Source organism: Condylura cristata, unplaced genomic scaffold (genome assembly GCF_000260355.1).
Source record: "Condylura cristata isolate star-nosed mole 26May11 unplaced genomic scaffold, ConCri1.0 scaffold00030, whole genome shotgun sequence".
In the NCBI taxonomy this organism is placed as follows: Eukaryota; Metazoa; Chordata; class Mammalia; order Eulipotyphla; family Talpidae; genus Condylura; species Condylura cristata.
In genome coordinates this window covers 18,697,349-18,722,762 of record NW_004567131.1, presented here as the reverse complement: position 1 = coordinate 18,722,762, position 25,414 = coordinate 18,697,349, and the positions used below count along the sequence as shown (strand labels likewise).

At 40.2% G+C, this 25,414-nt stretch overlaps 1 protein-coding gene across 2 annotated transcripts in view; it reads left to right on the top strand.

Annotated features, from left to right (window-relative positions):
- The window catches only part of FAM107B (family with sequence similarity 107, member B), a 172,022-nt gene extending 152,056 nt beyond the window's left edge, over positions 1-19,966 (top strand). For both annotated transcript variants that reach the window (XM_012731242.1, XM_012731243.1), the window contains 3 exons: positions 10,131-10,311; positions 17,725-17,875; positions 18,814-19,966. In XM_012731242.1, coding sequence (XP_012586696.1) covers positions 10,131-10,311; positions 17,725-17,875; positions 18,814-18,930 — 449 coding nt within the window. In that variant the 3' untranslated portion in view covers positions 18,931-19,966. The remainder of the gene's footprint in view (positions 1-10,130; positions 10,312-17,724; positions 17,876-18,813) is intronic.
- The last annotated feature ends 5,448 nt before the right edge of the window (positions 19,967-25,414 follow it).

Genomic DNA, 25,414 nt, shown 5'->3' with positions numbered 1-25,414 from the left:
GGAAGTGGCTTTAGCTTCTTAATGCAGTGCTTTAACCCGCTGCGCCACCAGGGAGGGCCACCATTCTGTAATTTTTTAGGTGGAACCTAGTAGGTTGGGACATACAGACCTGAGAAGCCTAGCAGGCTCAGTTGTCCTGTGGTGTGAACTGTTACTACCTCTGGGTGATGCCAAACATCAAGCTGTCCTTTCTCCTTCCCCTACATGCACTGAGGTACACTTCTCCTGCCCATCACTCACTACTCACAGAATTAGGGCTGTACTACAGTCTATCAAGACTTCTAAGATCTGCCTTGGAGCTGGAGGAGCACTAACGTGCAGAATTTCTTGTCTTATCTTAAGTTCTAGGATTTGTTTAGGTACATCACCAAGCTGTCAGGCCAAGAGGCTATTAAGATTGTCTCAAGTCACTTTAGGGATGTTTTTTCACCTCTTAAACCATTTTCCTTCCCTAACTGAGCAACTTAATGCATTTAAAGACTTTTTTATCTCACACCTCCAATGCATTTTTTTTCTTTTTATATGTTGACTTCAAACTTTTCCAAAGTAGTTTGAATATCCAACTTCCTGTCAAACCATATTATTCAAGAACATTTTCTTTTCTTAAACTTTGACTTTCATGTAATATAATTGGGTAATTTAGAAAACTCTTTTGAAAGCAAAGCTTTGGAATTTGGGGAGCTAAGAGGCAGAAGAAATTCTGTGTAAAGGTTAATTTGCTGGTTGGAAAACAACCCAAACTTTTGATTTTTTGACAGTTCACTTTCTCCTTATTGGGAACCATTAGGGCCCTGGTGCCTTATTTTGGCACACGGGCTCTCTAAGGTTCTGCTCAGGTGTTTAATCTCCCTTGTATGTGTTTGACTAGTTTTTATTAGATGTGAATGTCAATATCAATATAGGGATTTTATTTTTTTTTTTACTTTTTTTTTTTAATTAAAAAGTTTATTTTACATCATTTTGCACATTTTTTTTCATCTCAATTGTAATCCCCACGGGTTTCCCATCACCAAATCACCCCTGTGCCATCACCATTGTCCCGTGCACTTCCCTCCCTCTCCCCCCGTTTTTGATCCCATTCCCCACTCCACCCCCACAGAATGTCTCTGGTCTATGGTTGTTCATTATTTTTGTTATTTTCTCGCCTGGTCCATTATACTCCTGCTATGAGTGAAACCATCCGGTATTTTTCTTTCTCTTTCTCTTTCTGGCTTATCTCACTAAGCATGATCTTTTCCAGCTCCATCCAAGTTGCTGCAAAAGACATGTGTTTCTCTTTTTTGGTTGCTGAGTAATATTCCATTGTATATATGTACCACATCTTTCTAATCCAGTCATCTACTTTTGGGCATTTGGGCTGCTTCCATGTTTTTCCAATTGTAAATAAAGCAGCAATAAACATGGGGGTACAGGTATCTTTTTCAATCAATGTTTTTGTGTCTTTTGGGTAGATATCTAGGAGTGGGATTGCTGGGTCATAGGGAAGCTCCATGTTTAGCAGTTTGAGGAACCTCCAAACAGTTTTCCATAGTGGTTGTACTAGTTTGCATTCCCACTAGCAATGCAGGAGAGTTCCTTTTTCTCCACATCCTCGCCAACATTTGTTGTTGCTAGTTGTTTGAAGATGTGCCATTCTCACTGGGGTGAGGTGGTATCTCATTGTGGTTTTAATTTGCATCTCCCTTATTACGAGTGATGTTGAACATTTTTTCATATGCCTGTTGGCCATCTGCATTTCCTCTTTGGAGAAGTGTCTTTTTAGCTCTACTGCCCATTTTTTGATGGGGTTGTTGACTTCATTTTTGTTGAGGGGATTTGATTTTAAACATGAAAGAGTAGTGAAAAATGATGCATGTTGCCAACAGAGTGACATGTGAAAGAGCAAAGGATTGCAGTGCTTTATAGCACTTTTTGGATAACTGTCCTCCATGTGGGCTTATCTGCCCACACTTTACAACATTGTGCAAAATGTGTCTCTAAAAAGATCTTGTCTACTTTCTGGTTTGACATTTTTGTGGAGTTATCCATCGGTGGAATAGTTCAAATTCCATCACATACATTGGATTTTTAAGTAAATTGTGAACATTAGTAAGATTTTCTTGAAGTTTGAAGAGTTAAACTTTTTATCAGGCTAAACTAGGAAGTGTTGTGTTTTTTTTTTTTTGTGTGTGTGTGTGGTCCCCTCATACCTGTATAATTGCTCTGTGCACCAAGTAGTTATTTTCAGCAGATTAGTGAGAAATCTGGGAGAAATGGCCATTAAATTGTTCAGATAAAAAAATTCAAGCACAGAGATTGGGAAATTATCTGGGTTTATAAGGCATTGGCAGATGCAGACTGAAGGCACCTTTGCGCTTTGCCTTAGCTCTTGGATCTTCTTTTCTCTGCTCTCTCTTTCCCTCTCCCTTTCTGTCACCTCTCCAAGCTAAATTGGAAAAATAAGCAGTGGCCAAGGTTGTGCTTGCCCATTAAACATATTCTAAGTTAGTATATTTGTAACATATTCTCATCCATTTTCACTTTGATGGAACTTTAATGGAGAGTTAGATTAATGAATTTATTATTGGGGGGGTACTATTTGCCCCATTTATTGAGCATCTGCCATATGGGCAGGGATAGTGTGTGATGGATGTTCTCCACAAGTTTTTAATGCTTACAAAAACTGAAAATGTAAGAATGTGAGCTCTGACTTTAAGTTGAGGAAATCAAAACTTGGGTTAAGTAACTTGTGTAAAATCATGTAACTGGTAAATGACATAACCAGAATTCTGATCCAGGATGGGTGGTCTTCAAACTTGATGCTCTTTGGCACTTGATTCTATTTTACTTCTCATGTACTGAATGCGGTTTAAAATGAATGAAATAATAAAATTCTAGTAGTGTGGCAGCAATAAAATGATCTCTAGCTGGTAATTTTAATAGCTATTAAATATGTACTGTATTTTTTGTGATGTGCATATGGGGGCATGAGCCAAAAGGTAGACAGATTACATTTTCAGAGCAAACACATCTGTGTAACTTGAACCTGTATTGGGAAATAGAACATAATCAGCAACTCCAAAAGTCCCTTTATCCTTTGTCCCACTCACTGTCTACCCCAAGGGTAACCATTATCCTGATAGCAAACACCAGAAATTGGTTTTGCCTGTTTCTGTGCATTGGGCATCAGAATCGCCCAATTCGAAGCATATGTTCGACTTCTTTTGCTCAACTTTGTATTTGTGAGATTCAGCCCACTGATTCTGGCTGCTGTAACTGTGCTGACGTCAGGGTGAGACATCCCTGCCCTTGTCCTGGTCCTCACTATGAAAATGTACACCTAGTTATTTGTGGAGCCATCGCCACCTAGCGGTAAGCCCTGTTTCACCCAGACCAGCTTATCTTGGATATTGGCTTGCGGTCTGCCTTTGCTGGTGTCTCCCTCCTCCATTTCCATTTTCTAAATATAAAATATGTGACTTTTAGAAAAAATACATTTTTGGAAATGAAAAAAAGTTATGAGAAAATGAGTTTGGTATTTTCCCAAGAGTATCGCTGTTTGGCATTTGTACAGCAGTATATTTGCAGCCAATTGAATGAGTGGAAGTTCTAGCAGTCGTGAGATTGAGCAAAGTTGAAAAATAACATTTCTATGTTATTCTGCAGATTTCTCTGGTCGGATGTCATTTTTGTATCTTAGTTAAGGTTTGTGGTCCCAAAAGTTCCCTGGGCCTTGTCTCTTGGGTACCAGGTAGTATCACTGGCTCCTGGTTTAAAGCTGAATTTTGACCAGGCAAGTCAGTGAACACTTTTGTCATTTGGGAGAAATTACTGTTTTTTTTTTTTAAAGATTTATTTATTCATACAGAACTGGGGTACAGGCCAGAGGCTCAGGGACGGTGAGAGGCTTCACCAGAGACAGAGTGGGGAGCAGAACAGGCAGATTGACGAAGTACATTGCTGAGGGGAGCAGCGGGTGGGTCAGGAGAGGTCTGGCTCGCCATGTGGTCTCCTCCGGGGCAGGCGGCAGGCGGGAATCGAACTCATGCGGAAGTGGCTTCAGATTCTCAGTGCTGTGCTTTAATCCGCTGCGCCACCAGGGAGGGCCGAAATTACTGTTTTAACTTACTCCCCCCACCTCTCTGACCTTTCTCCCACAGGAAGCATGGGTGAGCTGAGATTGGCAAAGGTCCAGAGGAGAGCCTTTTCCCCAGAAATAGTTGCTAGTTGCAACTGCTCAAAAGTTTAATTGTTTAGCTTTGTTTGGTGATAGTATACTGTAAGCTATACCTACCATCATACCTCAGGTATTGTTTTAAAAAAGATATTGTTATTAGTGCTGGTAGGTAGAATTAGATTTAAAATATTCAGGTAGACATTAAATTTAGTATAGCCTTGAAATTCCAATTTTTAGAACTTATGGGACTAGGTTTTAAATTCTATCCTTGGGAATAAGCAAATGAACTATTAGAATCAAATAGTATGATGGAGAAACTCAGATGCAATAAATGTTTATTAGTCCAGTTGTAAAATTTTCAAATGTTTACTCACCTCTGGAAAGCAATTAACATAAAATGCCTGGGATAAGCAGAGAAGTGGGCCCAGAATGAACTTTTGAAAAGGAAAAAAATGAAAAATAAGGCTCCAAAATCCATTTATAAGGTTGGAATTTTCTTACTCTCCTAGACAGTGGCGTTTGAGTAATGATTTCTACTTGCTAATTTCTAGAAATTAAAGACAGAATTCTCATCAGGTGGCAGTTTTCAGTGCTTATTGAGGACTGTCTAAGATGCGGTTCTGCATCTTTTTTGCTTAAAATCATTCACTGATTCCCCTCCGTTTCAGACAGCATAAGGTTCCTCCTCATCAGACTAGCTATATACCCTTACCCTGACTTGACTCTGTGTAGCACCTTGATGGTGTGATAAATCTTACACTTTTTAGAAGGTTCTTAATGTTCTCAGCATGAATGGTTCTTATAACTGTTGAACAGTTCTAGGATCTGTGGGTCCTTTAGTTGAACCTGTGTGTTCAACTAAAGGACTTAGAGAGATGGAGTGTTGCATGAGATTTCCCAGACCTCTAAATAAAATATGCAGTGCTTTTGTCACATGATTTGGCTACTAATAGTCCCACTTAATGCATTCCATTCTCATAGACAGGCCAGGAATTATGCAAAGTACTTAACATCCACATTTCTATCAGCTCCATTCATTTTAATGGGAGAGAAGAGGGTCAGGGAAGTTGAGCTTTGTTCAAGAACTCAAACTAGTTTTATTTCTCCTATACTGAACTTTTACTAGTTTCCTTCATGAAATTGATACTTTAGAAAAATTACTTTAGCAATCAATTAGTTGCTTAGGGGAGTAAACATGACAAGAATGTCTACATATTTATTTCTGGAAGAACATTTCTTGTGTAATATCCCTTCATGAAGTGCCTCTATATACACCCAGACGTTTCTATCTCACCTTTTTTTGTCAGGTTTTTGGATTACTTCATGCCAGAGAGGCCTCTTAGCTCCACTTTACTTCCTTGTTGTCTATGCCAAGTAGTTTAGGGGCTCCCTCTACAGGTAGTAAACCACACATCACTTCTTCCTTGAAGTGTATTTGTTGATCCAATCCAAGAGGTCAGAGGAATGTGCATATCAACCAGATGTGGTTTTTTGTTTCTTTGTTTGTTTGTTTTATTAAATATTTTAATTATTCATATAGAACGGGGGTACAGGTCAGAGGTGCAGTGGCAGTGAGAGGATTCATCAGAGATAGAACAGGGAGCAGAACAGGCTGACTGACGGAATACACTGTTGAGGGGAGCAGCAGGCAGGTCAGGAGAGGTCTGCTGCACCATATGGTCACCTCCAGGGTAGGCAGGGATCGAACTCATGCTGAAATGGCTTTAGCTTCTTAGTGCTGTGCATTAACCCCCTGGGGAGGGCCCCAGATACGGTTTTTGCAGAAGAGATAAGATGTATATATGTGGTACTGGAATGCAAGTTAGCTACTTGGGCTGAATATAGGAGGCAGTAACCTGTTTTAATTTAGTGCTGACCCATGGTTTTTATTTAGTAGAAAAGGGGAACAAGGAAAATCCGGCAGTTGTTCAGAGGTCAATGAATTTAATTACCATTCTGAGGAATTAGGGAACCCTCCTTAGGAGATTTGACATTTATCTCATAGGAAGGGATGAGTAGACTTGGCTTTGTGACAGTTTGGAAGGGGTTGGAGGAGGATCAGCATTGCTGCTATGGGCAAGGGAGTGTGGTGATAAGTAAGCAACAGACAAGTCTGTGGGATGGAAGAGTTCCCTAATGCTCAGAATGTCATTTTCCTTTCCAGCATTGCTAGTAATGAGACAGAGCACTGGCAGAGGGACGGAAGTTGAATAGGTCACTTGGATGTTTATTGCCACGTATTGGCCATGGCTCCAGATGGACAGTCACTAAAAAGTAGCTGCAACCCAAATACCAGATCCTCCACTTGCCATCAGCACAGCCTTGAGTTCAGGAGACTCAGAGATTGCAGCAGAGCTCCTGCTCTGTGTGTGGCCTGCTCTGCTCCCTATTGTAACAAGCTTGGCGTCCTGGTGCTCCAGCCAGAAACATGGGTGTTGTGCGAGGATCCTCTGGGCCTTTCACACCCCATGTTCAGTCCTTCAGGAAATCTAGAGGCTTTACCTTCGAAATATATCCTGAGCCATCTGTCCTTCCCCTTGTGCTGCTGTCATCTGGTCACAACCATCTCTCATCTGGATGACTGGGACACTAAGTCTTTCCTGCCACCATCAACCTGTTCTACACTCGGTGGCCACAAAGGAAAAACTTCAGATTATTTTTTCTTTTCCACTGTAGGGAACATTTCTGCCTTCTGTTTGCTTGTATCTTCACAAAGGACACTTTCACTTCTGACACTTCTGGTTCCCAAATGGGTGATTTTTCTCTCACCAGGCTCTAACACACCAGCTCAATGTTCTGTTGACTCAGCGCTGTCCCTGTCTATCTGGAGATAAGGGCTCAGCCCCACAGACTTCCTCCCTGTATACACCCACACACTGCTGATGCCAATCGAAAGTCCAGGTTGTCACCTGTGCCTCTGACAAACTGCCTATAGATCCAGAGACTCTTTCAGCCCCTCCTAGGCTTTAATTCATTTGCTGGAGAGGTTCCAAGAATTCATGGGAGCATTTAGGATTACCAGTTTATTAAGGGATATGATTAAAAGTGCAGATGAGCAACCAGATAAAGAGATACAGAGGACAAGGTCTGGTAGGGTCGCAGGTACAGGTGCTCCTGCCTCCTCATAGTGAGGTGAATCACCCTCCCCATATGGGGGTGTGAATACTCCTGGGACCCCACATTACTTGGTTTGTGATGGCTTCCCCTTATAGGCAGGTTAATTATTAACTCTATCTCCAGCCCCCTTTCCTCTCTGGAAGATGTAGGACTAAACTAAAGTTTCAAGTTTCTAATCATGACTTGGTTTTGCTGGTGACCAGCCCCCTGACCCAGGAGCCCACTCAGAGCCACCTTATTAGAATAAAACTCAGTTCTAGTTAAAAGGATTGGGGAGTTCAGTGTCAGGAACTGGGGATAGAGACCAGTGTACGTATGTATGTATATGTATACACCTTCTCTCTGTATTTTCCTTATTATCTCATAGTAGCTAAAGTGATCTTTCAAAAACTTGAATCCTATCTTATCTCTTCTTTTCTAAAACCCTGATTGATTTCCCTTTGCCCCCCAAAATTCTTACAATGACCTTCAAGTTCCCCACTTGCCTGGCCTCTGCACCTCTCCTCTCTGTCTTCACTGCCCGTCACTCCCCTGTACCCATAATACCTATTTGCTGTTCCATGTGAACATCCACAACTTCTGCCTTAGGGACTTGGCATAGCTTGCACTCTATATCTGGCATTTTCTTCTCCTACCTATCCTCTAGACCCACCCTCCCTAACTTAATATTGACCTTAAGAGGTGGTAATCTGTTTTGATTAGGTGCCATGGGAATGGCCATGGCTTAGGGCAAAGAAATATCCTTTTATGGTAGCATGTCAGCTTCTTGTCTACTGATTAACTTTTAAAGACAGACACAGCTGTACACACGGTGCATGTACAGTTTGGACCAACGGGTAGCTGTAGCACAAGTCTGATGGCCATCATGGGTTCCCTGGCTCACCTTGTACGAGGTTGGTAATTCTCTATTTGGGGGAGATTACAGGCATTTTTATTTAAAAGATCAATATAGGTAGGAGTTACATATATGTATGTTATATTTAAGGAATGTTTGGTATAGTTATGTATGTAGTCATTTGGTAATTTTGAGCCTTAATCATGCAGTTATACCTAAAATACATAAACAACTTAATAATGTATGGTTTTATTGATGTAGTCATTGATTTTTAATCCTCTTTACTTTTAGATTAACTTCCAAAAGATTTTGCTATAAAATGTTGGCATTATTTGGTGTAGGCAGCATTATGGGTTTTGAGATCAGAAGAGAGCATTCATTTTAGTTTCAGCATTATACTACTAGCAATTTCAGTGTAAATGGTTATTTTATTTTATTTTTTGCCTCCATTTTATTGTCTGTAAAGTTCATAGGGATGCTGCTGGGATTTGAGGTGCTCAGGTACCTGCAGCACTGGGCCTACAGCCCTGATGGTTGTAGGCCATTGTGGACATGTTAGCATTAACACATATGCGTGTGCTGGGCCTTTAGGAATAGATCACAGATGACTCTGGAAGCAAACACTTGCTCTTATTTACTCCACTGGACTTGCTTTTGGTTTTCTGTTTTTTTTTTTTTTAATTTTAAGTCCAGATACATCTTGATTCTTTTCCAGTGTTCACCTCTCAAACCTTCTTTCAGGACCCTATGCTCATCCCTCAGCCCTGCTCGTGTGTAAACACAGGCACATGCCCATTGAGATGCATGCTCAGGAGATGGCGCATGGGCAGAAATAAAGATGGAGCCTGTCTTCCATTGAGGAGCTCATTCCTGAAACAACTTTCCAGTTTTCTGTATAGTACAGTTTGATTTGGTTAAACATTCGGCTTCTGCTATGGACCAGTCACTTTACGAGACCTGGGAGTTAAAACTAGAAAAGAAGTGGTTCTAGCTTTTGCAGAGAATAAATAGACAGAAAGTAGAGGTTACCCTGCAAGGCCGTTGTGACTGTACGTCGACAGTACTGTGGGGCACTGAGGGGCTGGGACAGGTGACTGACCTCTCCACTTCCTTGGAAAGGTGGGGAGAGGCAGCAGCACTAGGTGTGCTCTGATTGGCTCTCTCTCCACCCATACCCATTTGTACATTTCTAGTCTATCAATAGGCATAGACCACATAGGTATTAACAACATGTACTCTGGACTTTGTAGGGAAGGCTCAGTGTCAAATACTCTGCTTAGTAAGGACCTTCACATGATTTTTGGTTTGGAAAATAGGGTCATCATTTAGGGGTAGGAAAGCATAAAATAACACATTAAGTAACTTAAAATAATTGCCAGGTTTACTTTGTGGGTAGGGAAGCAGGGACCTGGTCAGCACCACGGACGTGCATAGGTGTCGATAGCAATCAAATACCTCCTGGATGAACCTCGGTGTGTGTTTGTGTGTGTGTGTGTGTGTGTGTGTTTTGTTATGGGGGTGGGAATTGCAGGAGAATGTGGGGTCATCAGAAAGGCTGACCTCTGACGAGGTGCTTTTGAAGAAAGACTTGAGGCTGTGAACAAGACAAAGACCCCAGAGCGTTTCATATGGGGCGGAGCCCTCACCTGCCTCTATGCTCTGCAAGCCTCTCGCTGATGCAGCCTGGTGGTTGCAGTACCCACTGAGTGCCTATGAAGGTTGAAGGAAGCGATGTCCAAGTGGGTTCAGCTAGTTTCTGGACATGGTAGGAAATGTCCTGTGTGACCTGAAACTCAAAACTGAGTTTGGTTTGGAGATGCCTTTGGTTTAGTCAAGGCAGCACAGAGCAACATGGCCATTCTTGCTCCTTCACTCCCCTAGTGACTTTCACAAAGCATCAGACTGAGAGTTTTCCATGAAGCAGTAAGATGGATCAAGGAGGGTGACAAGTCCCAGCTGCTGGGCCAGCAAGTTCTCCTGAAGCTGCAAAGACCACAAACAAGTCTCATCTTTCTATTTCAGGAAGCACAGAGGAGATTGGTCTTAAGGACACATATCTCATCCCAAGAAGCATCATGGCTGAGCCAGACTATATAGAAGATGACAATCCTGAGCTAATTAAGCCCCAGAAACTAGTCAATCCTGTCAAAACATCACGGAACCATCAAGACCTTCACAGAGAACTTCTTATGAATCAAAAAAGGTAAGTTGCTTCCTTGAGTAGAGTTTTCCTTGGGAACTTTTAAGGTAACTATTGATAGATTTCATTTTAATTATGTTTACAAGGACTTCAAAGTCTTTTTCATTTCTTGACCATATTTCAGCCTTCCTGATTCCTTCTGGCATCCCTGAGCCAGGATAACCCACCATGAAAGAAAGATCTGCAGGTGTAGCTGCCCCCCAATGTTGTTCAAAGCTTACAGCTCCCTGTCCCTTCTCAAATGGACATATGTTATAGGGTTTGGATGGGAGGGGCTAGATTAAGGATAAAAGAAATTTATAAGCAGAAAAGAAATACATTTTTTCCTAGATTTGTAAAATTTCTCTATTTTCCTTTTTATGTTTAGGGACTGTGGGATCAGATATATATTTTGCTCGTGTTAGCATTTTTTCAAAAAAAGATTTATTTATGCATACAGAACTGGGGTACAGGCCAGAAGTCCAGGGGCAGTGAGAGGATTCACCAGAGACAGAGTGGGGAGCAGAACAGACGGACTGACAAAGTACACTGCTGAGAGGAGCAGTGGGTGGGTCAGGAGAGGTCTGACGTGCCATGTGGGTCACCTCTGGGGCTGGGGGTCGAACTCAATGCTGAAGTGGCTTTAGCTTCTTAGTGCTGTGCTTTAACCCGTTGTGCCACCAGGGAGGGCCCCATGTTAGCATTTGTGAGTAGCAAAGAAAACATTTGGATTACATCAGACTTAACAGTAAGAACCTTCTTTTTTGTGTATCTGTTTTTAAGTGGCATTTAAAACCACTATTATGTTTATTACTGATTACTTTTGAAGGGAAGAAAACATTTGCCTTCTGTCTTTTGTTAGCACAGTTTTGGATGTTGGACTGGTCAGACCAGTTGACCTAGAAAGCTGAGGGTACAAAGGTACTCTATTAGACCATGTGTTAACTTTATTTAAAGTCTTTTAAACTTTGTTTGGAACTATTTTCAGATGGTCCAAATGAAACATTTAAACTGAACTGCTGCGGGACTACAGATCCTTCACCCTCCCATTCTTTGCTAAACCTATTAATCTGAAAGAATGTAGACCAAGTTAAGTATTAGGGTCAATCTTTGAGGGAAGGCCTCACTATTTATTTAAATATATATATATATGAGGGGTGGAGGAGGCATTTTTATAGTAGTTCTTCTCTTGAGTATACTCCTGCCAGAACTCATAATCCCACTCCAGGAATCTTTGTAAATATATCTCTGGCTCCACATCATGGGGGTGACTACTCCCTTTAATACCCAGCATACATTCTATTATTGTGGCTTAATGCTTATTAAATTGAATGCAAATTTGAGCCTTTTAAAATATAAGTACTTATATTTTTGTCAAACAAAGAGGGAAAAAGAAAACTATGTGGATTTGGTCATATTATGCGAATCAGGAAACTATATTGGCTGCTGCATAGGCAGTAGAATTTGGAGGTGCTCCTACCTGGACAACCCTTATCTGCATGCAATGGAGAGATATAATATTTGATATACCAAACGAGAGTAGCAGTTCCACTATAAATGGTTTTCCATTTTGTCTCTACACTAAATGGTTTCCTGGTTATCTTTTTCTGATTGTCTTTGGACCTTAATTCTTTTAACTGCAAAATGGGAGTAGGGGGCTTAATTGATTGTTAAGGAACATTATAGCTCAAACTTAAAAAAAAAATTATATCTTTGAAAAACCTCTAAGTCAGAGAAGGGGCAAAGCAAAACCCAAATTGGTAGGCTAAGTATTCTCTGAATTATAGGTTAATCAATTATTCTGCAAAACTCTGTAAAATATAGATTGACGCAATGGACTCAGTTTTCAGATTTCCTATAAAAGGAATATTCTGTGAAAATGGATCCCTATTGGTCTTTCTCTGGCCCCTGTTTCCTTTTCCTTGTTTACACAGTTGCCTCCTTAGCTCACTTGGGAGATGCTCACACTCTGGCATGAGTCAGTAGGAAGGATGAGGGGTTCCAGAGTCAGAGAGATAAGGGTGGAAGAATATATATGTATTTTAAGATTTATTTATTTGTGCATACAGAACTGGGGTACAGGCCAGAGGCTCAGGGGTGGCGAGAGGCTTCACAAGAGACAGAGTGGGGAGCAGAATAGGCAGATTGACGAAGTACAGTGCTGAGGGGAGCAGCGGGCAGGTCAGGAGAGGTCTGCCTCGCCATGTGGTCACCTCCAGGGCAGGTGGGAATCGAACTCATGTGGAAGTGGCTTTAGCTTCTTAGTGCTGTGCTTTAACCCACTGCACCACCAGGGAGGGCCAAAGTATATTTTTTTTTAAAGGAAGAAAAGGCAAAGTTTCAAAATCTAATTACTTTATAGAGTTTTCATGGCAAAATCTTTGGTAAGTTCCTCTTACTAGAAATACAACAGGTTTTACCATGAAGCTTCCCTTTCTTATCTCACCCCCCCCCACACACACATTTTTCTCTTTCTGTCTCATTACTTTTTAGAGAACTTGAGGTTTTAATTTCCAAATTCTAGTGCCAAATAGTAGTATCACATCAGTAATATGTATGTTTAAACTATAATCATACTTGATTGTTGGTTTATACTGAAATGAAAATGTTTACTTTCCAATAATTTGTAAAGGTCCTTTATTTTATCTCACCCAGTGATCTTTTCACTAACCCAGTGTCTGTTGGGATCACCTCATTTTGACATGAATGAGAGAAAACTCAATAGCAAAATGTTATATCTACGTACCTGAATCTTTTTCCAGTGTTCTTTCTTGAGAATGAGAAGAAGAGAGAAATGAAATCAACACAAAACAAACTGCTGGGGAGCGAGTATTTGAGCTCTGAAACCTACAGTCTTTCAAGAACCTGCACTCTTTATGTTCTATCAGTTTTTTGGACCCAGCAATAAGTTTCACATTAAAATCTTTAAATTTTTCCCTGGTCAAAGTTGGCCACTAGATCTGATTATTAAGACCCTCTGGCAGGTTCTTAGGTTCTATGGGTATCCCCAATGGCATGAAAAGGCAGATTTCAGATGGCATTTTTTGTAATAGAAAGAACAGAGAAGAGGTCTGAAAAAAATTGATATTTACAATATAACCTATGAAGATTGTTTTCTTTTAAAAGATTTTATTTATTCATTCATACAGAACTGGGGTACAGGCCAGAGATGTGGAGGGTGAGAGGATTCACCAGAGACAGAGCAGGGAGCAGAGCAGGCAGATCAACAAAGTCCACTGCTGAGGGGAGCAGCGTGCGGGTCAGGAGAGGTCTGCCGCACCAATTTTTCCGGGGCAGGTGGGGATTGAACTCATGCAGAAGTGGCTTTAGCTTCTTAGTGCTGTGCTTTAACCCGCTGTGCCACCAGGGAGGGCCCTGAAGATTGTTTTCTTTAAGTAGAAAACTTTTGGTACAAGTATAGAGCACTCAGCTATTTAATAAACACATCCCAAACATTGTTCGTTGGCTTGTACATTTCAGTCACTGGTTTCTAGTTTTCTGTGTTTTTAGTTGATTTTGTTTTTGCATGTTATAGGATGTTAAGATAGACAAATTTGTATTTGAATTCAGGAGATCAGAAATGGCTCAACCGGAAAAGTGGAAAGTGTATTAAACCAGATCTAAGGTTTAAAAAAAATAAAAAAGTTACCGAAGTCAAATGCAGCCTTCCCCCTTCAACCCTAAGGAAAAAAATGTTTGATCAGGAGGTATTTGGTCAAGTGGGCAGGGAAGCAGGTCCCATTAGGGCTTGAGGGAGCCCTAGCCACTGGCTTCTTACTTTCCTAGGTGAGCAGGCAACTTGACTTTTAAGGGCTTACATGCACCTGGAATTTTGACTTCAGTTGGAGTGAATGTAGATCCTTCCTCTTGGCCTCTGAATACCTTCAGTGGTTTATGTTTTAAAATGCGAAACCTACCTTTAAAGTTGTCTGCACATTTCAACGCTGGTGGCTATAAACTCTTACAGCCTTTTTGGAGGGGAGTTTGTCAGTGCACATCAAAATATAAAATATGCCCATGCTTAGCCAGCCACTCCATTCTTATGCCTCGGACCAACAGAAATGGTCCTGCGAGAGTGCAGATGTAAATGTACAAGGAAATACACTGCCTCCTGGCTTTGTAGAGGGAACATACTGGAAATTACCTGTGGCTGTGGGGGGGGGGGGAGTGAGTGGCACTCTGTTGCCATGGTTTGTGCAGATGTGAGGAAGAATGAGATTGCATTCCTGACATTCAGTTTTGAATGTCAGGAAGAGCACAGACCATCCTGTCAGCTTTCTCTAAGTGCAGGGCTGGAAGAGGCCTTGGGAGCAGGGCCTCTATCTTGTCCTATTTTCAGTGCCACCCGAAATACACAGATACAACTGATGTGGTACTCCCATGATTTGTTTATCAGAGAGGGCTTAGATGCGCTTTCATTTTTTACTTTACAAATTTACAAGTTGCACGGGATTATGGTGATGGCATGCGGGTGACTTGGTGATGGGAAACCCGCGGGGATTACAATTGAGATGGAAAAAAAAAATGTACAAAATGATGTAAAAATAAACTTTTGTAATAAAAAAAATTTACAAGTACTAATAACCCACTTATTATTTTTTTTTCAATAATCACTTATTAATTTTATGATTTAAATTATTGGCTGACCCATTATAGTAGTTACAGCAAGTAGACCCAGGAATCTCTGTTGATCTTGAGTGGCAAAAAGCTTCAGGACTGGGTCACCCCTCAGTCATGAAGGGTTGAAAGTCTTGTTAATTGCTTGTATCAGAATTGCTCAAAGAGAGCTCGCTGTTGTCATGAAGAAATTAGGAGAAGCTCATTCCCGGTGGTCCTAGTCTCTGCACCTTTAGACTCAATCCAGTTTTAGATTCAAAGAATCAAATAGGCAGTGCTTGACTTTTTCCATTACACAGGAAGTTAAGTGATCTGCTCTGATAAAACATTAACTAAATTTGTATGACTTCTTGACTACTGTAAGTACAGAACATTTGTCATATAATCACCATTTTCCTGAGTTTTATGTTACTAAATATTTTATCTTACTGTTACCATTATGTAAAATCTTTGGACAGAAACTGAATGTTCTATATGAGGTAAGCCCATTCATATGTTGCAATAGAATGTCAGCTTACTGTGTCATATTCGCATTTGTTCAGTAGCTTCTGCATAATCCAGGAGAATTTAATAACAGTGGAAATTATTTTTGTCATTGAAATATAGGGAAAGAAAAGGTTTGAAATTTGATTTATGCAGTTAGCTAAATTCTTAATAATGAAATGCAAATCCCTAATTTTGTCTGTGTCATACTGAGTCTTTTTAATAGTCAAGGAATTTAATGGGTCTTTACTCAGATAACTTATCAGTTTTCCTGTAGCAAATGGCACCTTTAATTGTAAACAAAGCTACTTCTATTGTGTCAATTGAAAATTTAACTTTCAGAATTATCTGTATATGTTTCTGTCCCATTGAAATGCACTTAAAAACTGAAACAAAACATAAAAAAAAACAAAAAAAACAATCACTAGGTAACTTGTTTGCTTTGTTTCACTTGGAAATTTGATGAAATTCAGTATTTCATTTTTTTTTTTAAAGACTTATTTATTCATACAGAACTGGGGTACAAGCCAGAAATGCAGAGGGTGAGAAGATTCACCAGAGACAGAGTGGGGAGCAGAACAGGCAGATCAATGAAGTATACTGCTGAGGGGAGCAGCGGGTGGGTCAGGAGAGGTCTACCGCACCATGTGGTCACTTCTGGGCAGGCGGGGATCGAACTCATGTTGAAGTGGCTTTAGCTTCTTAGTGCTGTGCTTCAACCCACTGCGCCACCAGGGAGGGCCAATATTTCCTTTCTTCCTGAAAGTTCTGCTACTGAAAATTTGGGAAATAGAGACATATGTTGTTTTGCTATGGGTCATTCATCTTCACTGATGGAATGTACTTATTTGTACTCTGTAAACAGCAAATTTGAAAGCTTATTTATTATTATTTAAAACCTGTAGATAGGAGAGGTCCCAGAACTTACAAAAATTATAGCTATATAAATAAGTGTGGAATTGAACAGTTTTTAGATGTGATAGTATGGACTTGGCATATATTGAAGCCAGTGTGTTGAGATTCATATACCCAGAGCACACAATTTGGAAATTATTTGATTTGACAATTACTCCAGTGATTTATTATTAATTGGAAGCCCTGACTTCCAGACAGCAAGAGCAGAGAGTTCAGGGAAGATGCACCGGCCCACCTCGTGCTTGGGTTGGCTCTGCAGTACTCAGTCCCACTCCGGCCGACCCAGAAAGCTTGAGTTGCCAGTTACTCGGGTGTGTAGGTGCGTGTGCATGTGGAAGTGTGAATATCAACCATCACACACACCCTGTGCTGCCTGAAATTGGTATTTCAGGTAATACCTGCTTTGGTTCATTTTTACTTTAAATGCTTATTGCAAATTTTAAAATTAAATTGGGATTACTTAAAGGTGAATGCAGGCTGGCTGAAGTAAACAAAGAAGTAAGAGAATGAGCAGGAAGGTAAGCATCTAAGCTGGTGCTTTGGAAAACATGGTGTGTCTAAAGGGGGGGTGACAGAGGAAGTGGAGATGAGAGTCCTAGCTAATAGCTAAGGCTGAAGAGATATCATCTGAGGAGAAGCTAATGAATATACATCCCTTGACTGGCTTTAGACATTGTAGATGGAGACCGCCCTTTGGTTTTGTTTATTCCCACTTGACGAGGGCATCTGAATTTATTTCTCAGGAATGTAGAACTTGTCTGGCCCCTAACTTTGTGCATTGTCTATAGTAATTGCACCTGTGAAATGGTTTAGCTTAGCAGCACTGGTTTGGGTGTTGGGATCAGATTTCCCTGTGATCATGCATCTGGTAATGACGAAAGCTTGGATTTGTCTCTGGATATACAAGAACCCTCTTCCAAATCTAAAATCTTTAAAGATGATTCCAGGGGCATTTGGCTGTTTAAATCTCTGTGCTAACCTTTCTCTAGACTACATTTTGTACATACATGAGATCAAGTACTTGATCTTGGAAAACTTCCCTTGAATTCCAGGTGGAAGCATCACCTATTCTGGGCATCTTTATCTCCATCTTGGGTGCTCACCACACCCATGGTGTTCCCAGCTTTTCCCACCCCTCCTGCCCTTACTTACCTCTTTTGCATAATTTGGCACACAGTAGGGTCTCACTATATTTTATATCTTGAATGAATGGATTTTGCTGACTCTCAGAAGTAGCTTTTGCTTTTTCACTTACGTTTGTGAATTTCTGAGACCACCTGTTGACCAGTAATGGTTGGCAGCATCACAGTCCTGCTAATCCAGTGGCTGATGCTTTAAACTTCTGTGGCTGATGCTTTAAATTTCCATTCATGAGGAATGTGTCCATTAGATTAATTTATTTTTGTTTTTGTTTTTTTGCAGGGGTCTGGCCCCTCAGAATAAGCCAGAACTGCAGAAGGTGATGGAAAAGAGAAAACGAGATCAAGTAATAAAGCAGAAAGAAGAAGAAGCACAGAAGAAGAAATCTGACTTGGAAATAGAACTATTAAAACGGCAGCAGAAGTTGGAGCAGGTAGGGGTGGTTGGCATGAAAGTTGTCTTTTAAAAAAAAAATGTTGAGACATAAGTCACTGTGCAAGTTTAAGATATATAGCATGTTGATTTAATACATTTATGTTGCCATGAGATGACCAGTATAGCATTAGCAAACACCACTATTTCATCACATAATTATCATTTCTTCTATTGTTGGGAACAAGTAAGAATTAGTCTCTTAGCAGATTTAATATTTATCATGCAGTTTTGTTGTCTGTAATCACTGACCTAAGCCACTACTAAGTGTGGCTAAAGCATGGCTCTCCTCTCCCTGCTTCCCAGCCGATGTTTTACTGTCTGCTTTACTGAGCTGGATATTTTTAAGTTCCATCTCAAAGAGATATCTTAGAGTATCTGTCTTCTTTCTGATTTCCCTCAAAAGTTGTCTTTTTTCCCCTAAGAGATAAAGGTGTTGGAGCAAGCAGAATTTTCCAGAGAAGCAAGATGTAAATATTTGTACCATAAAAGGAAAATATGAGACAAAATGTTAACAGATGGGCTAAAGTACATTCAAGGTAGACAGAAGAATTATATTTTGAATTTTGAAAAGCTTCAGGAGGCAAACCCAACTGGGAATATCACTGAATTTGTAGTGTTGGAAACTCAAGTGGTTGAGTAATCTTCAACTTCACCAAGATTCCAGGACAACTATGTGTTGACCTCAAGGTCTTATTTTCTTAGCCTTGATTTTTAGGTTCTGGTTGTTATCTCTTAGTATTGCTTATAGTAGTATCCAACACCTTGTGCAGACTCACCCAGGTACATATGATAAAAACACTCATACATATTTAACATAGCGACCAGGAAAAAATCTTTTACACTGGGAAATGAAATCATTAGCTCTTTTGGAAAGAGGAGTGTAGTGAAAAGCATCTCCGCATATAAATAATTTTCCCATTTTTGAATTTCATTTAGCTTGAACTCGAGAAGCAGAAGTTGCAAGAAGAGCAAGAAAACGCTCCAGAGTTTGTGAAGGTTAAGGGCAATCTCAGGAGAACAGGTCAAGAAGTGGCCCAAGCCCAGGAGTCATAGGGCACAGAAGCTGTGTGGATTCCTCAGTGGTGCTTCTCAGGGATCTCACCTGAGAGCAGCCCAGCCAGCAGACTGTAACTTTAACAAGGATTTGGTTTTGGTTTTCCCACTATCTGGTGGACAAATCACCTGTGACAGGTTCAGTTCCTATTCGCCAAATGACAGACATTGTGTTGGGTAATGGACCTGTGTTTGGAAACAGAAAGGGGGGAAAAAACAACAGCAACTAAGGAAGAGGACACTGGAATAAATTCTTGAAAGTTGCACTGCTTGGTTTTTCTTACAGTCCAAGATCAGAGGGAGCACAGAGCCTTTTTTTTTTCCCCCTAAAGAAAATGTGTTTCATTCTTCTTGTTGTTATTTATTAGATTGCATAGAAATGCATTTGATCTGTTACATCCAATATTTGTAAATTCAATTTTGAGATCCCAAAATTTCCTTGTTTAGTTTATACTTTACCCATGGTTGAATTAACGCCACACTGTGTTACTGTTGCACACAGCGCACACCTTTATTAGCATTAAGATTCAGAAATAGGTGAGGAGGTTTTAAGACATGTAAACAAAAGTATGTAAACACCCATCTTGATTTTATTTTAATTCCTTTTGGTTCTCTGATACTAGTATGCTCCTTGATGCATTCCATTTCAGAGAAGATCCATCATATAAGTCCATAGAATGTTTTGATACCCATTAGGGCTTTTGTTCTGTTTTTAAATTTATTTTTAGCTGACTAATCCTTTAATAAAAAAGAATCTCCTGATTTTTCGAGACTACAGACTAATCCATGTAACCTAACTTCAATGTCAAAAGTAGAGGGTCCAAATCTTTTGATTTCTTCTGAGAGTGGCGTAGGCAAAGCTCCCATTAGGCGCTTAGCCAGGAGTATCTTAATGGGATTCAGGTATCTTAATGTGAAACAAATGTAGGTTGGTCTCCAGGAGGCCTATTCAGAAGATTTGTAGCATTTGTACCTTTGAATATTAGTAGAATCCAAGCTTTGAAATTTCTCATTTATGATCATATATTGCTTTGCTCCCTGCCCCCCCCCCCCCCCCCCCGTGAAGAAAGGCTATTTCACCACTATCTTAGTGAGGATGATGCTGTTGATAATGGTGACAGTGATGACTACTATTCTGCATCTCAGGAAAAACTGAGGTGAAGGGAGGGAGAGGCTGCTCAAAATCACGTCTGAGTTACGCTAACAGATTCTTACATGGAATCCCTTTATCCTGCTGAAATGGGCAGGGGTATATTCTACTTGGGGTGGTCTTGAAGAGTGTCTATGGATTTCAGTATGTTTTCCACAGAGAAGATTTAGCCAGTAATTTGTATACTGAAGACTACTTCTACTTAAAAGGTTCATAGAAAGCTGGGTCCTGAGCTTTTAAATCTTTAATAAGCATAGTAGAAATTAGCTTTCTATGGGAATACTTTAGTTTTCATAGTTGATAATTAGGTTCATATTCAATCCTAATATGAACAAAATATAAGTAGTATATGCAGTGATGATATACTGCTAGTTAGAAAACATGTTGATTACACCTGAAATGGGTTATTTCTTTCAGCAAGTATTTGAGTAAATATAAGATGCTTATGATAAAATATTGCTCTGTAATAGTTTGCTGTTGAGAGATGGGATGATAACTGTTCTTCCATCATTCTTCCCATTCAGAGAAGAAAAGTATGTTAAATGATCATCTTAAAAGTACACTTCTGATTGTACATTGACTAAGAGCTCTTTGTTTATATGGACTGACAATGTGATTTGTAAAATGAAGATTCAGGACTGGCTCATATCCTTTTATCTAACTGGTTGTTGGATCTGTAGATCCTGTGTCCTTGAAGCAATTCTCTCACTTGATGGAATTCTCAAGGACCCTAACAGCCTCCTTTAGAAGGACCAGTTCTGTGGCTAGAATTTCCATTTACCAACAGGAAAAAATTACGAAAGCATCTCCCTTCCAACTCACAGATCTGCAAAATTTTTTGAAGTTTAGTCATACAAAATCTTACCAAAAGAATACTTATAATAGAATACAATAATCTACAACTAATAGTGGAATGTACAGGTAGAGAAGCTCTTCAAAGGCAGATCAGCTTGGCTTACAAGCCTGAGTTTAAAAAGGCATCCATCTCCCCAACACTTTAATACCATACAGTCCAAAACCCTGGGACTCATGAACATGCAAGCAGTTTGTGCTTTGAGCCACTTTTTACAAAATGGCTCCATTTTTCCACTCTGGCTTTCTGAAAATAGTTCAGTGTTTATAGTCTCCAAGTAGTAGTGTTGCTTTCTAAGCTATAACAGTTGACTTTATTCTTCTACTCTGAAAAATCTTGTTTGAGTGTATATAATATATATAAAGGGAGCCTTAATGGATTTGTTTTCATAATTTAATATTTTTTGTATTTGCTCTTGTATAATTGTTTTTAATGGAAAATATTACAGAACTGAGGGTGGAATTCTTAGAACCAAAGTTATTCTTAATAAAAATCACCACATGCTTGGACCATGCAGCTGTTTGTCTGATCTTTTTAAGATGGATGTATGGAACTGAAGGGTTGGGAGGCTGTGTTCAGTTCAAGGGGTAAAAGGTGGTTCTAGGGTCTCCCTTTGGTGACTTTCTTCTTTACCACCTCCCCCCCAAGTCATTATGCCCTATTGCTTATATGCGTCAAAACTGAAAATCTCATTATATCAGACAAATTCATGCTAAGGTTTCATGCTATACTTTGCATAGAATCTATGCTATTTTAACAGTAGCTTTAGATCAGACTATGCTGAAGTTTTTAGATAGTTTGGTAAGATAGTGGTAGATCTATTTTGGAAAGGATTATTTTTTAGTGCCTGTGAGCTAATAAACATGGCATTGTGAAGTGACCATTACATTTCACTTACTCAGTTAATTACTTTGAGAACCTATACACATGATTGCTATTGGTAAAAATAGTTCAAAATTCTAGTCTCTATAATTATGCCTTGATCTTCCACCCCAAATTATAACTCACCTTGATCACCAACTCCGAATATCTTTGAACTTTTGTTTAAAAATCAGGTGTACTCGGGACTTAATGTGTCCAAGGCTGAACCATGAGCTCTTAAAGATCAGTGCAGAGGTGGGATCCAAAAATGGCATGAAAAGGAGCCATAGCCTTATACTAACTAGGTACTTTCCCAAGAGGGTAATTTCCCGAAGGGACCATTTATTATTATTTTTTGAAGTTTTTTTGTACATATATATTTACATCATTCTTCCTTTTTGTGCAATGTTTGTTCTCTCAGGTGTAGTCCATGTAAATTCCCACCACCAATTCACCCGTGCAACATCACTATGGTCCCTTGTGTTCTTCCCACCCTTATTTTGATTCCTCTCCCGCCCCCTTCCCTGCAGAACATCTCTGATTTATAGTTGCCTGTTAATTTTGTTTTTTAATTTATTATGATTATTTTTTCCCCTGATCTCTTTATTTGGTTCCCCTACATTCCATTTATATTTCCTCTTTGGAGAAGTGTCTTTTTAGCTCTTCTGCCCATATTTCGACTGGATTGTTTATACTTTGTTGAGTCGCGTCAGCTCTTTGTAGATCTTTGTGGTCAATCCTGAAGGGACAGTTTGAAAGTCATACAAACCTAGAATAGACAAGGAGTCCAGAGGAAATTGTTCAGTGAAAGAATATGAAGTGTAGTCGCCAGAAAGGCAGTGGGGAACACTTGATTCAGTCCCCTAGTGATGCATATCTAAGCTGGGCCTCCTTGTCAGGGATTCATTGGTAGGTTCCATCATGAAGCCTCTGCTACTGGAATTTAAGGTAATGTGGTCTCAGCAGTGATTTTCCCTATTACTGTTTTTATTGCTTGAGGTCAAGTTGCCTGGGAATATATGTAATGAACTATAGGAACCCTGGGGGAACAGCTTGGTCAGCTGAGATCTTCTTGGTGGGTATTCTCTCTTGGTTGACAGTGAAACTTTTATTCATGTTCTCCCTTGGTCCCAGTGAAGCCTTCATACTACAAGGAGTACTTTTGTTTCTGTTCCTTCAACAATTAAGATCTAAGCTCTGAAAAAGAGCTGGCTGAGGTCCATGTTTCTGGGCCCTTAGTGAGGGCCCAACAGCAGCTGGACTAGAGGCTGGCTGGGAGACAATCAGCACCAGTGTCTACTGAAGCTTGAAATGTATATGTGGTTGCCTCCTTGGTCATTTTGTTACAGAGCAGAGAGAGAGGGGCACACCTGAAGCCCCAAACCTGCCTGCTCTAAGTGGGTTCTGCCATCCGCTGCATCAAGATAAGACATATAAAACTTTAATTGAAAGGGACTTTAATACAGTAAATATACAATACAGAACACAAAGACTATAACTTCTAAATCAAACACCTGAAGTTACCCATCCCCTTGTGGGCAAAAGTCAACCCAAAAGGGATTGGCCCAAAGCAAGGCCTGAAAGCCCGTCACTAGACTAAAGCACCTTCTGGCTGGGATCCACAGAAAAGGATTAGAAGTGGCCAGAAAAGTCTGGGAGGAAAAGAGCAAAATCAAAATATAAACACTGCCATAGTCACCTCCCTACAGGTATCTCACCCACATCTGCCTTAACTGTTAAGGGTCAGGAAACAAGCATGGTTTCTTCATCACATACTTGCTTGCTGCTCCATTGGCTTCCTCAGGTCGCTTTCTTGTTCTCCATCCTGCTGCCTTCTTTTCTTCTCCTCTTTCACTCTTCAGCTCCACCCTATTTTTGGGTGGGGCAGGGAACCTGGAACTTCCTTTTTTTCCTAGGGACCACCCAGTTACAATTTGTCCTGTTCCTCATTTAAGAAGGTCCGGGAAAACAACTGCACCTGGGTGCCAGGCCCAGTGATGAAGGAAGTAGTATAATTAAAATGTCTACTGTTGTGTTGACCAGAAGTGTAAGTCTTACATAACCACCTGTGAACCAGAATTGGGACTTGGGGAGCCCCTTTGGAGCCAAGATCTCAGCACGGAGAAAATTCACCTTGTAAACTCAAGTGAGCAAAGGTTATTTCCTGGCTCCTGTACCTTGGCTTTCATTTGATGAGCTCAAAGCTGTTATCTGGAGAGTTTGTCTCAGTTCTTTTTCATTCTTTACTTCCTTGGTGATCTCAATGTTACTCAAAGATAAGCAGTAAACTCAATTAACTGAATGTACTTACCAATGTGTTTGTACAATATCTCACTAGGAGCTGATTCCAGCCCTGAGGCATTTATAATCTTCTGCATAGATAAGACATTGTGAAAGATGCAATAAATAGTAACAAACATTAATTAAAATGCCACATGAACACCCAGAAGATAAAAAATATAGAAACAAATTAAAAAGAAAACAGACACCCTAAATCAAAGGCTTTTTCACTACATAGATGCTCACATAAATGTTATCTGAGGGAGGAGATGAAAATTGAGATTCAAATGATGTGTTAAATTAAACGTGAATTTTAATTTATCTTTGATCTTTCTGCTTCACAGATTCTTCCAAAGGGAAGACTGGGGCCACGCACTTATGAGTACTGGTGCTAGGGGGCAGGAATGTGAACAGGGGGCCAGCAAGTGGCCTGCGCTCCCCCACAAACATTGCCTGGCGTGTTGCCAGGTAACACTTGGCATTGTTTATTTCCAGAGAACATCTTGAGGTGCTTGAGGTTAGCCTGAGTGCAAGTGGAGATTTGCTTCCTAGCGTGAAATCTGAAGAAAATGCGGCTTGTTAGGGTGCAGTGACATCAAGTGGCCACCTGCATACCTGGAGTGGGCACACAGACACACTGGCTCTGGGCAGCGGAGCACTTCTTGCCCAGACAGTTGTCTCTTTGGTAATAATGTGAGTAAAATCATTTTCAGATCCTGCCTTTTGGGTTGAAGAGACAAATTTTATTCAAAGATTCACATAACAGAAAATAACAGCTGTTGTGCTACAGAGCCCCCCAAGGAATAGGAGCCCAAAAGGGCAAGTGATGCCAACAACTATAGCCCATTAGAAGCTACTAGATAGACATCATGGACAAGCCTAGACAAGATTGGATGCATCCGACTTGCCTTTTTCATTTGTGTTTTATTTTTTAGGCAAGGGAATTTAACCTGTACACTACTCTGTACTAATACTTGGTAATCCTGAATATAGAGTTTATTTACTGCCTCTTGTATTGATAAAACAACTAAGCTTAAAAATAACTTCTCTCCTGTCAGTCTTATTAATTTTCTTCCCTCTTTCCCTGTGTCTTACATAGAAAAAAAAAAATCTTCACTGCTGATCATAAATTTTTATTTGCTAAGGTAGCTTAGCCAGCATACAACCTGGAAGCCACTGAATCAACTTTCTGTGTTGGGGGTGAGTCCTGTTTTTTGTTTGTTTGTTTTGTTGTTGCTGTTTTTTAAGAAGGAGTACAGGCCAGAGGCTCAGGGCTGGTGAGAGGCTTCATGAGAGACAAGAGTGGGGAGCAGAACAGGCAGATTCACCACGTGCACTGC